The 16,141-nt window shown below is 36.9% G+C and overlaps 1 protein-coding gene across 1 annotated transcript in view; it reads right to left on the bottom strand.

Moving 5' to 3' along the window:
- Window positions 1–16,141, bottom strand: part of TSPAN12 (tetraspanin 12) — a 76,235-nt gene that overhangs the window by 38,594 nt on the left and 21,500 nt on the right. The window contains exons 2-3 of the mRNA XM_070947373.1: window positions 14,209–14,291; window positions 11,273–11,408 (exon numbers count right to left, since the gene is read on the bottom strand). Coding sequence (XP_070803474.1) covers window positions 11,273–11,408; window positions 14,209–14,291 — 219 coding nt within the window. The remainder of the gene's footprint in view (window positions 1–11,272; window positions 11,409–14,208; window positions 14,292–16,141) is intronic.

The raw sequence follows: 16,141 nt of genomic DNA, 5'->3' as shown, positions 1-16,141 counted from the left end.
CTTTATTGCAATAACAGTGTTATTGTTTGAGACTGAATCCATTTAAAGTTGCATAAAAACAATTTGTGTGTAATACACATAGCAAATTTCAGAGATATAAAGTGAAGGTTCTACAATCACGATAAATACTGGAACTGGGGATAGATATAGAAGTAAAAAAACTTGGTACTTTCCTTAGAAGAGAGCAATTGTGAAGGCTGGCTAAAACAGCTCACAAATCATCATCACACAAATGGCAAGAATGAGAGACAAGAAGCCATAGAATTGAATGAAAGGTAGAAAAATTACTTTAAAAGAGCTTTATCGGTGCAATATAAAAAGAGCCCAAGATTACAAAAAGAGTACCTATATTAGATAAATCAAATCACAGAAAAAGACTAAGAAATTAGTAATGATATTCATGTGATTGTCTCACTTTACAGTGCAAGATTTCATGCTATTATCTGAACATTGCTGCTACATAATAGAAAACAGTTATTGCTGTCTATAATGTTCAATATTCAGGAAAATAGATTGTTCGGAGATGAGCTAATCTTGAAAGAGCCATCCATGACCATATTCTCATTGAATTAAATGGAAGTTTAATCACTCTCTGAAGCTTGAAGGGCTGATCCCCAACAACACGGATAGCATATTTTATTCTCTGAGATTTTAATGTTCTACTGAAATGCCATTATCTTAAGCACCAGAATATTTTAGTGGGGAAAAACAAACAACACAAAATTGTCCCTGTAAAAGAAGGGAATTACCATTATTACCCTGCTTATCCCATTTGCTTTTATTTTTAGATCTGCTAAAAATAATAAAAAGGAAAGCAGAACTATAAACCTGTTCTTTGTACTACTCGATTTCATAGCAATAGTGAAATTAATTCACAGATGTTCATAAAGCTTAACACTGCAGAAATGAAGAAATTATTAATTATGTGGTCAGCAATTTAAACTATACTTCACTATACTGCTTCAGCACATTCTCCTATTAAATCAACAACGCTTATGCTAAAAAATTCATTAAACAGACAAAACATTAGTGGTTCCGACTTAATGCATTTTGCAAAAGGCTTATGGAAAAGACAGTTCAGAGAAAAGTAAAGGGAAAAAAAAACTTTTAAATAGGCTCCCCAAAGCTATTGCTCTGATATTTATACTCCTTAACCATTTCCTTGCTCAATGCATGGCTTCCTTAAAGAAAAAGATCTTTTTAATAACAATTATGACATAAAACTTAATGAATATATGCTAACTTCTTCAATAATTAGGCAGGTTTGCAGTTAGCCATTTTCTTAACCAGCTAATTGCTTTACTGATCTCCTGGTCATTTTGAACAATATTAGATGGCAGACAGAAACATCCAGGCATGCAGCCTCAAAAAAAATGGATTAGTTTTAAATTGGGACAATCTCGGAAGGTTGTCTGGAAATTTTTCTTCCCGAAGTCTTGGAAAATGTTAAAGGACTATATTTTGGAGGCTATACATGAGGACTCTTCCCTCCCTTACCTTTTTTTTGGTCCTACACAGCTTTAGTTTCATAGATTTAAGGAAGCACAAAACAAAGATAACCCAGTACCATATATATGTTGAATATAATTCCATAAACATTACAAGTATTTGATCAAGCATTTAAGTAGAACATTTCACATGTACGGCCTCCAAAGTATTAGATCCCCATTCTAACATCACAAATTTCACAAGAATTAACAGTTGGAGAAAGTGACAATATTAGACCCTGCGTGACAATCCTGGGGACTCTGGCTCCATTAAATTAGGAAGTATAAGCTAACTAGATTTCCAATGGACTATAATATCTCTGCAATTTTTTCCTCCACTTTCCTCATTGTTTTCATTTTCAAGGAGGTGGGATGACAATTATAAGTCTTAGAAGGAAATCCATTTTCATAACTGTCCTCAATTCCACATATCCTCCCACACATAAGATGAAATCACATCCGTTCAAATTCAGCGGCAAAAAATCCAAATTATCGCAGCATGATTTCACATTATTTGGTGTAGGAACTAAGCAGTATGGAAATAGGAGAGATTTGCCTTCTGGTTCAATACCCTTCCTTATTTATAAAGTAAAATCCTAAGAATAATCATAACACTAAATGTCATTTTGCCCCCAAATTTCATCTGTGTGATCTCATATTCTTGGGGTTGTGTGCAATGCATTGTCCGCCAAGAGTCACTCCAGGACAATGTGCGAAATCCAAACTGTTTCATGTTTTCCTAATGTTTATTTTATTTTATTTATTTATTTATCGTCCATCATTGTTGCAGGGCTTACTAAAGAAAATTGTCTAATTGGTAAAATGCAGCATTGATTACAAAATTGATTATAAAAGAAGATAGTGGTATCTCTACTATAACAATATTTCCATGCAGAGGGGCTTCCGGTTTGACTTCCGTCGCCACCAGACGGTCCTTTGAGACCGCCAGCCCCATCGCTCGTAAAGAGCCGCCTTTACATTTGAAAGGCGGCTCGAAAAACTCCATTTCCATAAGGAAATGTAAGATAGAGCAGGTGAGGGCAGGTAGAGCCCTCTGCGAAGTCCCCAGAGTTTTTCCTTTACTCTTGGGGACGAAGCAGGATGAGGCTCCCTATTTCCCTCGCCGCTGCTCCGGGCTTCGGGAGACCTCTTCTTCTTGCAGAGCCAGGCGATGAGATCAAGCCTTTCAATGAAAACAACAGATTGCTTAATTAAAGAGGATGAGATCTGGACTTGGGACCCTAAATTGCAAGTATTTTTAATGATTTTATAAGCGTTTCTAAGCAAAGGAAAAAAAAAGCTTAAAATGGCGACTGCTGAGGCTTGAGAAGCAGCCAAAAGTGAAAGTCCTTCCGTAACAAGATACAAAGTAGCGGAGCAAACAGTGTTGGCTAGAATAGAGAAAAGCAAACATTTCTATTCTAAGTTTCTTTTTTTTTTTTTGGAGATCTGATATTGATCTTGTTGGAGAGAAGTCCTCTTTCTTCAAAAAGAGTTTGTCTGTGTGGCAGGATGGCGTTAAAATTAACAAAGCCAGACAAACAAGCAGCGGGGGGGGTGTTCCCCCATTTACAATTGTGTGAGCAAGTTTCTAGTTTACAGACTCAGAAGGATGGTTTTAATTTAAAAGAATTTGTTTTGAAGGAAATGGCAAGACGTGACGAGATTGTGAACCAGAATTTTGAAAAATTTAAGCAGGAAATTAAAGAATTCATACAATTAAAGTATGATTACTTACAAAGAAAGATTGTAACAGTGACTAATGCTTTTTCAGAAATAGTTATAAAGATGGATACAAATATCAAGTTATTAGAGTCTAAAATGGAGGAAGTTGATAAGATTTATAATTTGAACAATAAAATACAAAGAATGGAAAATGATCTGATAAATATTCAAGACAATAGTTCTGAAGTAAAGTCTAAAAAGGAAGCTGATCACGAGATTTACAATACAGAAAATATAAAACAAGGGATTGAAAGAGAAGTTACAATGATGCAATACAGGCTCACAGAATATGCGGCCAGAATGAGAGGGTTACAGGAAAACAATAGAGATGATCTAAGAAAAATATCTGCTGAAGTTCTGGCTGGGATTTTAAAGATTCATCCAGAGGAGGTATCTTGCAAGATCGACAAGGCCTATAGAGTAAACTCTTGGATTGCAAAGCAAAGGCAATTGCCCAGAGATGTGGTGATTTATTTTACAGATAAAGAAATAAGAAATGATATTGTGCAAAAATCTTTTAATTCTACTCTACAATTGTATGGAAGAAAGATCTGGATATATAAAGAGTTGCCGCCCAAGATATTAAAAGATAGAAAGAAATTCGGATTTTTGGTGGCTGAGCTAAACAAACAAAACATCTCATTCAGGTGGGATGTCCCAGTTGGCATAATATTGAGATATCAAGGAGAAAGATATCAACTAAATTCTGTTGAAAAAGTGGAAGAATTTTACTATAAGGTTCTTAAAATGGGTTCAACATCTTCATGTATAATACATGAGTGGAATAAAGAAAAGCAAAATCAACAAGAGATAGAAATTCAGGATAAGCAGAAAGAGATGGAAGTAATGGAAAAACAACAAGTTACAGAGGACTTTGTAGATGAGCAGCTTCTGGATTCTCCTTCAGAGGTTATAGCTGGACTATTTATAAATACAAGAGAGGCGGCTTTGGATTCTAATGTGATGATTCATCAAGTTACAGACCAGCATAGAAATCAATCAGTTGACATACAACTTAAAGAAAAGAAACCAGAATGGAGACTTAAGCCACAAAAGCAAAACCAACAAGATCAAGTTATAGATCAGCATGAAAACCAAATAGTTGATACACAATTTATAGAAAGGAAATCAGGATGGAGATCTAACCCACAAAAAGTCAAGAAAAGAAGCAGGTCTTACAAAAACAAAAATTTTTAAACTAAACAACAGTGCAATGCCAGTTATCTAAGAGATGATTGAATATATGACAAGATAGCTGAGGCAAAGTATTGATTTATATTATCCTGAGGACAGTGACAGACCTCTGCAGTGCTGTACTTTTGGGATGTGAAAAAGGCCTTAAACTGAATGGATTGGAATTATCTATTTTGGATTCTTTGATAAATGTATTACGTTTATGTTGAGCTACAAGGCAAGAGAGTTATGGGATTGGGGCACGCAGAAGATCTGGTTGTTACCCTATTACGGTGTTGGAATTAATAATTTAGATGAAAGACACTACTATAGACACTATATGGAATACAAATATAAAGTCACTCGGGTGGTTGTTTTTTATATATCAAGTCATCTATTGTTGATGGGGGCAGATGGTAATTGAAGATACCGAACATACTGTTGGAATTAGGATGTGATGTTACCCTAATATGGGTGATGGAGTTAACAATCCATCTGAAAGACATTACAGAAGATATTATATGGATTACAAGCTTAAAGTCATTTGAGGATTTTATTTATATAAGGGAATACTTCTTAGTGGTGTGGGCAGAAGAATAAGGAGATCAAGAATTATTATGTATGGTAGTTCTGTAGGAATGTGGGTAGAGATAGGTTAGCTTATTGATTGTTTAGTTGAAGAAAAGGGATATTATGTTTAGATAAGAATATATGTAAAAGATTTGAGTTAAGAGATATATCTATGGGGGTGGAGGAAATGGGCAGACTATGAGTTGAATATATGTTAAATTAGGATTTATTATATAGTTTTATAGTGGAAGGTCGCTTTGAAATGTTATATTAATATACAAAAAAGAGATTTGATTTAAGAGATATATGTATGGGGGAGGAGTAAAAGAGTAGATCATGAGTAGAAATTGATAAATTGAGGGATATAATAATATTACTATGCTAAATTAGGAGTTATTATATAATGTTATAGTAGAATGTTATTCCGAAATGTATAGTATAAGGGGGATATAATAACATTATTAGAAAGAAAGGGTCAGTATATGGGGGATGGAGCAAGGGGATGGTAAAGTATTATATAATCTGTTATGAATTTGGGTTGTACCCTGAAGAAGCCACTGGGGGAGGGGAGGGGGAGGTTTGGGAGGGGGGGGGGGAAAAGGGGGAAAAATTTGTATTTGAAAAACTTTTTCAATAAATATATATATAAATATATATATATATATATATATATTTCCATGCAGAATTAGAATTGGGCTCGTCTTGTCTCATGACATTGCTGTGTCATTTACTTCTGGACAAGCAGGGGTATTTTTGAAAATCAAAGTAAAGAAAGAACTCTAGTCTGATTTCAGCTCCATATTATATGGTGCACTAGGAGAATAGTAGCTTGGTAGCTAGTGATTCCCTCTCACAACAATGTTTCAAGGTAGGTGGAAATTAAGGCAATCACAGGTTTAATTCAAACTGTTTATCAGAGACTGGAAAGTGGAAATTAGGGTGATATGGCTAAGGCAGAGGTGAAATTCAGCAGGTTCTTACAGGTTCTGGAGAACTGGTAGTGGAAATTTTGAGTAGTTTGGAGAACCGGCAAATACCACCTCTGGCTTGCCCCAGAGTGGGGTAGGAATGGAGATTTTGCAGTATCCTTCCCCTGCCACGCCCACCAAGCCACGCGCACAGAACCGGTAGTAAAAAAACTTGAATTTCACCACTGGGCTAAGGCACTGTAAAAATATGGTAAACCATCACAGGCCACAGGCAAGAAATTGAACAGAAGTGTTTTCATTCATCTGATTCAGCATCAATCCTTTTTAGGAGATTCATAGCATCAGGCTATTATCTCCTATATATTCACCTATTATTTAACTAACAAGATAAAAAATTTACTATCAGCTAAGAAATAATTAACATGTAAGAACGAATAAAACATTTCAGCAGTTACCTAATCTTCACTTAAAAGTAGAACAAAATACTTACCATTAAAACTGTTAAAATCTAAACATACATAACTGAGGGCAACTTCGTAAGGAAGACGGTACTTCTTTTAAGCAATATACTTCCATACATGTAGGAGTTTGGAAGTTCAAGGAAGCATATTGACTATATATCTCAAGCTGAATGTTATTTAATCTAGGTAGATAATTGTGGCCACTCTCTTCTATATGTCCAGGTCAGCTTTCATTGGTGTTGCTTATGCTCAGTTAGCCAGCTTATTTTCATTTAATGCCAATTGATACAGATGCACCCTTCTTGCATTTTAATCATATGGAAGCCTTCTCATTTTAAAACATTCTGCTCAGATAGCTGTCAAATAAGTGTAAATAGGGCAGTAACAGATAATAAATGTGTGAGCCTCCAATGGTATGAGGTTGGCTAAACATGTCAGTTCAGTTTAGACTTTGTATTAAACCAAAAGGCTTCCATCTGAGTTATATTTTACCTCCAGACAGCATTTTGTGAGTAAGTAAAGACAAAGTGAAGATAATGATGATGTTAGAAAGAAAACTTGGGGCAAATAGAATATAGGAACCCCAATGCCATTTTATCTTATATAAATTGTATATAATTTTATATATTACATATTTTATTATGTAAAATTTGAAAATTACGTTCTTCTTGTAGAATCTCAGCATGAATCTTGCAATGGATCACATAAACATGCTAGAATAGGAACATGAAATTTGCAGAAATCAAGAGCACATGGTCAACCAAATGTCCATTAGTTATTTTATACCAGGGGTGTCAAATTCGCATTGTCACAGCGCCGTCACATGACGTATTGCGACTTTTTCCCCCTTCGCTAAACCGAGGATGGGCATGGCCAGCAGGTGATGCATCTGGCCCGCGGGCCACGAGTTTGACAGCCCTGTTTAGACTACTATTCCTGTAAGCCCTAGCCAGCAAATGAAATGAGAATAGAAGGTTTACTTCAGTACATGTAGGAATGAGCCATTAATCTAGTTCCATGGGTGTCTCCTTTACTAACAAACAGATTTCCTCTCCCATCTGTCCTACATTAGTCACTTTTTACTGAAAACATTGGAATTGCTATATTATGAAGACTCAACATACAGCATTCAATTAGGTAGTCACCATTTAGCAACCACAATTGGGACTGGCAATTCAGTCAATAAGCACAGGTGTTTAGTTTATTAACTCTGTTTGTTGCAAGGTGGTTGCAAAGTATGCAAATGGCAATCACATGACCATGGGACACTACAACAGTCATAAATGTGTGCCTGTTATGAAGAACATGACTGCTGGATGCTGTGACTGCTGTAAAGGTGAAGATTGCAGAGAGTTCTTTTAGTACCAAAACTTTAAATAGTTGCAGCATGAGGCAGTTAGTAAGCAAGTACTACCATACTTCAAACCAGGGATGAAATCCAGCTGGTTCTGCCAGGTTCTGGAGAACCGGTAGTGGAAATTTTGAATAGTTCCGAGAACCGGCAAATACCACCTCTGGCTGGCACCAGAGTGGGGTGGGAATGGAGATTTTGCAATATCCTTCCCTCAGGAGTGGGAAGGGAATGGAGATTTTGCAGTATCCTTCCCCTGCCATGCCCACCAAGCCACACTACGCCCACCAAGCCACACCCACAGAACCAGTAGTAAAAAAATTTGATTTCACCACTACTTCAAACTATACCTCCTAACCTTGTATTTATAAAAAAAATTACAAGAAAATAAATAAGTTTTTGTATGACATTTGATTATCCAGAGAAAAAGGGCAATCATAAGTTGGATATTAGCACATTGGGAAAATATATCAGCTTGCCTTCTAATCATTGTTTTATATTTTATGATGGCTATATTTTCTGTTTGTTTTTTTTTAAAAAAATCATACTAGATATTCTATGAACAGCATCAGCAATGTGATTTCAATGTTCAGAAATATTCCCATTATAATGTTGCAGACTTCAAATATAGTACACTGGACTAGGAAAGGCAACAGATTTTTCCACTGTAAACAATCATCTCTTAAACGAAGCATTCCTCTTAACTTCTTTACTTCCTCTTTTACCATTTCGGGTGTTAAGGGAGATACAAAGTTCTGGCTCTTTCTCTTCTGGTGGCCGTTAATTGATGATGTTGTAGTGTGTCTTTAATTTTGTCTCTCCATCTTCTTCTGGGTCTGCCTTGTGTTTTTTGATCTTCTCCTCTTACCCTTCAGAATTTGGAGCTTTTCTTGAAGTATCTTAGTTTATTTTCCCAACAATATATATAATTTTCAAGTTACAATCATTCATTCAACAACCATTCAAAGTTATGAAAGGGCTGAACAAATGACACTTATACGGTGCTTGTAATTCCCAGTCACACTATCCCTGCATTCATGTGACTCTGAGCCAGGTGCTGAGGGCCTGCCTTGCAATTATAATGTTGTAGCAAATGGCAGTCACCAAAGGGAAGCTGTCAGGAAATCATAAGTTGTGATTGCATAAGACCCTTGCTTAATTCGCATTCTCCTTTCTTAACAATGGCAACTGGGACTGCTTGCTATGGCTAAGCAATGTGATAACTTGTTATTGGGCTTTACAATCACATTACTTAGCAATGGGAATTCTGGTCCCAATTGCCATCATAACCCAAGGACTACTAGTATCTTCTCCTCTCGCTCACTCTCTCTCTTTCACTTGTCCATAGTACATCATTTTTTATCACTGAAATGAATATTAGTCAATGACTGTAACAGAATGCATAAATGACCTTGCATAAAGGGTGGAAGAGATAATGCCGAAGAAACAATCAGACAAGAGAGATAGGAGTCCGTAGTTGCTTAACAGTCAAAGAAAGAAGCTTAGGAAGGGATCATCCTAATGGATCAAACAGTTAAAAGTGGAGGCAGGAAGTTTGTACCTTCAGACTTGCTTGATGTAGTTTTACAATATAGTAGAATTTGTTCATCTTGTGTTTCCTATATGATTTACCAGGAGGCTTATTTAGATCAGAGAACACTGCTTTATACCTGATATGATATGCTTAGCCTATATTTATATTATGACTGGGATATTTTAATTTTAATCAAAATATTATCTTTTAAAGAAAAATCTGAAAGTCATTTATTTTCCATTGAATTAAATGAGAAGGATTGAACTTTGGAGTAAATTCAATTTAATAGGTGCTCTATAAACTCCTCAGTTCTAAAAAACAAAACAAAACCAGGAATGAAAATGAAGGGCAGAAAAGTCTTACTATTTCACTGTGTTTTCTTTATCCTTCAGTTCATCTGGTTTTACCATAAGCTCATCCTCTGAGCCACTACATTTTCTTTATTAGTGTGATGAATGAATTATTGATTCCTGTTTGCCACATCTCCACATTACAACAGTAAACAGCTTATTTAACAATTAGTCAAGAAATGTAGTGTATTTAGGAAAAGATCATTTATTTTTTTTCTTATCAGTTGAGCCAGCAAGAGCTGGTTTTCAGTGAAATATTGTTGGTTAAGAGCTTCAGGAATGTCTAGGCTTGATTTAATGAAGTTTGATTGCTCTACACACAGTACATGTGTTTACTTCCAGATTGTGTTAAAGAGCAATCGCTAGGATTTTTTTCCCCTTCACTGGTATTTCAAATAAACAAAAGAGAAAAAATAGAAAGGACTAAACTCAATTGGCTCATTTTGTTTTGTTTATTTTCACTGCCCTGCAAAAATACTATATAACAAAACATTATTTCAAAGACTTTCAAAGGCAGAAAAACCCACTGGCTTAAAATTTTTGAAGGGCTTGTTATGGAAGGGATTGGATTCTGACTGCTGCAGAATTATGTGGAACTATTTCTTCCAATGATTTGAAAACTACTTTTGTTAATACAGCTTAAAATTGCCTTTGTCTTCTTTTTCTTCTTTTTTTTTTTTTGCAGCCAACAAACCCTGATGACTCTTACTTTGTTTGTAATCAACTACTATTTTAAAGATCATTTTCAGCATGCATTGCTGACCAAAGAAAAGAGTAAATCAAATGCAAGCTACATTTGTGCTGTCTTCTAGTTTTAGTACTGTTCTTGCTTAGTGCACCCCAGCTAAAGAGCATGGAGGGCAAGCAAGGCTAACTGAATTTTGAGACTGAGCAATGAACTTACTCAGACCTTATGGGCCCAGGTAAAAGTCTGATAATCAGTTCCCCACCCCCACCCTGTGGAAGGCCCCCCCTCTCCTGACCTCCTGAAAGAAGTTAAAACATGCTCTGTAGCCTCACATGGAGAACCCAAAGAAGCATTCAGTTGTGGGACTGGTTGGTGGCCTGAAAGCCCTCCCTTCACCTTTTTAATTAATTTTAACAGGTCTTAATAATTCTCGGCTCCTTCTAAAAAATAATTTTGAAATTGTAATTCTAACATTTAAATTTTTACATACTGTTTTTATATTCTGACATTTTATTGTACATCACCCAGAGTTCCTCTTTGAAGGAGATGGGTAATTCAGAACTGTGAAAAATAAATAACAATAAATGGATCTTATTTCTGAACACTGGTACCTGTCTTGGTAAAATCTGAATTGGGAGTAAAGAACATGGCTTAGTCCACATGTTGGCTATCAGCATGCCTTTCATAGCTTCAAATAATTGGGCCGTTCTTGGATGGGAGAGGAGGAGCAGAAGATTTGAAAGGGCAAAATGTTGGGCCTTGAATGTTATAGATTTTCAGACCTTAAACATCCTGAACCCTCTGGCTATTGGAACATAGCCCCTAGCATGTTTTACAAAACCTAGGCAAGACCTAAAAGGTCCCTACCTCTAAGACGGACACTTCTTTTTAATGAAATGGCAATTTAATGGCAACTATTAAAAAGCTATTTTTTTAAAACACACACAGAACATTTCTTCAATTGAACATTAAATGATACATCAATGAATAAAAAGAAATCTTACCCATACAAGCAAGAGAAGGTTTCTTTTCACTGTTCCACAATACCCCAGCATTCCAATAATGATGAGGAAACAGCAAACTGCAATCATGACTGGATGGACAACTGGAAAATAAGTAGATACAACTGCCTCCTCCACTCTGAAAACAAATAAAACATAGATCAAGTTTATAGAGTGGAGCCCAGCTTTCCTACAAAGCAATTCAGAAAATAGCATTCTTCTGGGGAAAGAATGCAGAAATTATTTTCTTATTAAAAAAAGTCTGTTATCAGATGGTAATGCCCTTTGAATCTAATTGGAAATTATCTATCTATCTATCTATCTATCTATCTATCTATCTATCTATCTATCTATCGCTAAAGTTGCTTGCATTCATTATCTAGCAATTAACTTTGGAATAGCAACTCACACTACTAGATCAATTTAAAATATGCACTGTGTACATCAAACTGCTTTGATATAAGTAAACTGAGTAAGGTATGAGCTACAATAAAATCTCACAAGAAACAAAATATTAAATAACCTGAGAATTTGTTTTGGGAACAATTCCAATTCTCACCACTCCTCTTTTAATTGTCAAAAATATGTGTACAATAGATTTTACTTTTTGCTTCTGGAAATGCAGTTCAGGTCCACAGATGACAGAGGGAAAAGTGAGCTAATAATTTTCTTGAATTTCTTCTTAGCAATTAGTTGTTTAGCAGCAGTATATTTCTCTAATTAACACACTAAATAAATCACTGAGGAATGACTTTTGTCAATACCGCATGCTTCTCCAAGGCTGATGGATCAAGGCTGATGATACCCAGCTTTTTATATCCACCCCAAACCAGCCCAGTGATGCCCTCGACGTGATGTCCTGCTGCCTGGAAGTGGTATGGACCTGGATGGGGAGGAAAAGGCTTCAACTCAACCCTGCCAAGACCGAGTGGCTGTGGGTACCACCATCTTATTCCGATCGAGATGTTCCATCGTTGACCATTGGAGGTTAGGTGTTACCCCCTGTGGATAGGGCCCGCAACCTGGGAGTCCTCCTGAATTCACGGTTGCCTCTGGAACACCATGTGACGACCATGACCAGGGGGGCATTTGCCCAGGTTCGCCTTGTGCGACAGTTGCCCCCTTACTTGGACCAAGATGCCCTACGCACTGTTACTCATGCACTGGTCACCTCCTGTCTTGACTACTGCAATGCTCTCTACCTAGGGCTGCCCTTGAAGACCACTCGAAGGCTTCAGCCGGTGCAAAATGCGGCTGCGCGGGTTGTGATGGGACCATCCTGACACTCCCATGTTACACCCCTCCTGCGCGGCTTGCATTGGTTACCGGTTGCCCTTCGGGTGAGGTTCAAGGTGCTGGTTATCACCTACAAAGCTCTTCATGGCCTAGGCCCGGGATACCTGTCAGACCCCCTGCAGCCAGCGACAATCCCCAATCGCCCGGTGCATTCCCACAGACAGGGCCTCCTCAGGGTGCCGTCGGCCAGACAGTGTCGGCTGGCAACCCCCGGGGGGGAGCTTTCTCTGTGGGCGCACCCACCCTCTGGAACCAACTTCCGTTGGAGCTCCGGATGGCCCCTGACCTTCGCTCGTTCTGCCGCGAGTTGAAGACCTGGCTGTTCTGTAGCCTGGACTGATTGGGGGGGGGGGGTGTTTAATGAATTTTAAACTGTTTTAAACTGGGTTTTAATTCTATATCGTTTTAATAGGAATTATGCATTTTACTGTTGTGAGCCGCCCTGAGTCCTCGGAGATAGGGCGGCATATAAATTGCATAAAAATAATAAATAAATAAAAATAAATAAATTTGTTTAGCAACCTTTAGAAAGTTGGACTAGGTGAGATTTCAAGACAAACTGCACATTATTTTAATGATAATGATGCAACACTGTTTACTCCTGTGTGTAGCAAATACATCCTTCTCCTCAGTTTTGTATAACAAATTACAGCAGAGTAAATGAATGGCCACATAAAGGGCAAAAATAAGACTTTAACAATTTGAAATGATGCAGGTGCAGGAAGAGAATCAAAAGACCACAGATCAAAGGGTTATAATGGGTAAGAACCAAACACATCACAGACAGAATGAAGCAGGATTTCATTGCAGATATATGGTTTTTTTTAAAAGGACGGGTTCTACCTATTAAGAAACTCTTATTTACTTGGACCTTCTGCTGTTATAATTATATTGTAAGTGAAACTTCTATCATTCTGATTCCATCTACTGTCTTTCCAGATTTCTGCAGTCCATGGCAGTTGCAATCAGCATGGCCAATCATAAAACTTACCTCACCACTTCACCTACATCTCAGGATGCTCTCTACTATCTCACCTTACTTCTGTCTGTATGGAGGAGATGAGCACAATGCTAAGCATCTCACTATTACTTTTCAGTGCCTAGAAATGTGTTAGGCTTTAAAGGCTAATGAGATGAGAAGTGCAAGTTCAAGCTCTATTATAAGATCACATTAACAGAATTTTGCAAAATGACGAGTCCCCTTCCTTCCTTTTATACTCCAGAAATCTGGAGGGTGTTTGTGTCCCCTTTCAGAACACTTCCCACACCTTCCATCTTCTGTGAACTGAGATATATTTTATAAGATAATTGTCCGGTGTGTGGCTCTTCTGTCTCCCAAAGTCATTCTCACAGGCCATTACAAAATGCCTCTGAGTTGTCAGCATGGCCCAGAAGCATTCCTGTAAGATGTTATGCTTGGAGTTCATATTTTGTTTTCTTGCATGCAAGCTTCCTATTTGTTTATTTTAAAAAATAAAAGAAGATTGAAAATAGTATTAGGAATGGTGTAAACCTTGGCAGGAATCAAGAAAAATGGATAGGGGGATACTGAGAGTATGGAATCTTCTTTTGAGAAATCATTCCATATCTTTGCTGGATCCCTCTGCTCAGATAGTCCAGTTAAACTGATCAGACATGCCTACCTTGTTTCTGCAGTTAAAGTGAGAACATTATTCAAGTAATCTCTCATCCAGGCAGAGACGCATAACACAGTGATGGACATCAGCTGAAATAAAATAGGGATTTTGTTTAGCAAATACAAGATAGAGCAAGCTTAGTTATTTAAACAATGTTATAACCAGCATACTATTGCATTAAAAATTATCTACTTAATGGCAAAGCAAATGTATCACTAAAGTACAGTCCTCTAAAGTAGCACTTAGGTCTTCTTTAATTTATTAATATTGTGAAAGAGAAAATTTCTCACTGGAACAATTTCAATCTTGGCTGGTTTTCATAGAAGTGCACATCTCAGGGACAAGAATAAGCTTTGAGCTTTTATTTTCTGCTTATGGTAAGATTAATATATCAGCAGAGATTTCATAACAGAAATCCACATGGTATTGGGATATAAACCCAACTGTCTTGAAAGAAGCTGTCAGTCCCCCTATGTATCTGCAATTATGAGTGCATAATTGTAAGATTACTTCCCCAAAAGAAGGAAAGCCATTCTTAAACAAGAATGTATGGAGGGGAAAAAAACATTTCTGTTTGAAGCAAAATAAAGACCCAACTCATGAGAACTAGATTATGGGTGCTGTTAAAAAAAAAAATCAACATTTGTTGTAAGGCTGAAAGTTGGCAAAATCTAAAAACCATAGCTTTGTTATCAGACATGGATAATGAACTGCCTACTGAAAACCAGGAATAGACATGAATAGTATAGTTTATTTAGCTCCCTAGAGGAGATAACACCCAGATCTAGAGGAAAGCAAGAGGCAGATATTCCTAGATTAATCACATCTCCCCTTCACTCTTCCCTTGTGTTTTGCCTTAGGAAAAAATAAACACAAATGTATAGGGTTATGCTCTCTCACGAGCAGTTAAATTGTATCATATTCTATCCTGAACTAGCAAAAGAGTTTTCAACTGCCACTTCTGATCATTTTGACAATGTAATCCAGGATAACATTTCAAGCATCTTTAACAACGCCACTAGGTTTTACTCTTCACTCCGTTCAATTGTAATGCAAATATGAGAAGAGCCAAGCTGATGGGTGAGCAAATATCATATTTATCATATTTATCAGCATATATCATAAATTCATAGGACAGAATCCTGTAATATTTGAAATAGAATGCAAGAAGATGTAACATGTTCCCTTGGCACACAGTTGGCTTTCAGCTATGATAGATATCAGATGGAACTATGTAGCCAACAAAGAGCTAGTTCATTAGTAGCCATTGCCTATCTTTTCTTTCCTTTCATGAAAATAGTGGTTTGGAAATTTACTAAAGCTCTTTTCCTCTCACCATTCACATGCTGGCAAATCTGATCTTTTCTTCTACTGTACAAAAATATTTACATCTATGCACATAACCCTTTAAAGTATGCATAGCTAACATCTATCTGTGGTTTCTGAGGAAGCATTGGTTTGCTTTTCACATATTCGAGACAGGATTGCAAATGGATCACTCAACAATGAATGGTACCAGATCTATAAGCCTAAGTTTTCCAACTTATATGTAGGTGGCCTTTATAATTGTGGATTTCAACTCTAAGAATTCTCAGCAATGGCCTCACTGGCTGGGAAATTCTAAAAGTTGAAGTTTGCAAACCTGGAAGCTGCTTTAAAGAAATGGCTTTTAGTAATTCCTCATCTAAAGTAGGCTTGCTTTCTCCTTGCCATTATCCTTCCAATTCTGTTATTAGCACCAGAGGGAAGACAAGACAAATGGGAGATTTTCATCTTTGATTACTCTTTGCATACTAAGAGTAGGTTGGTGAAGAGGCAGCAAGAACAAGGAGAAAGAGAAAGAAACATGGCTGAGGAAGTGCAGGCAGCAGCAGATAGCTAACAGTTTTAACCATAGATAATTGACCTAAACGTGAATATGCTTAAAAAGCAAGACTTT

Source organism: Pituophis catenifer, unplaced genomic scaffold (assembly GCF_029215685.1).
Source record: "Pituophis catenifer annectens isolate HBS135680 unplaced genomic scaffold, rPitCat1.0.hap2 SCAF_7, whole genome shotgun sequence".
Classification (NCBI taxonomy): Eukaryota; Metazoa; Chordata; class Lepidosauria; order Squamata; family Colubridae; genus Pituophis; species Pituophis catenifer.
This window is presented reverse-complemented; position numbering and strand designations above follow the sequence as displayed.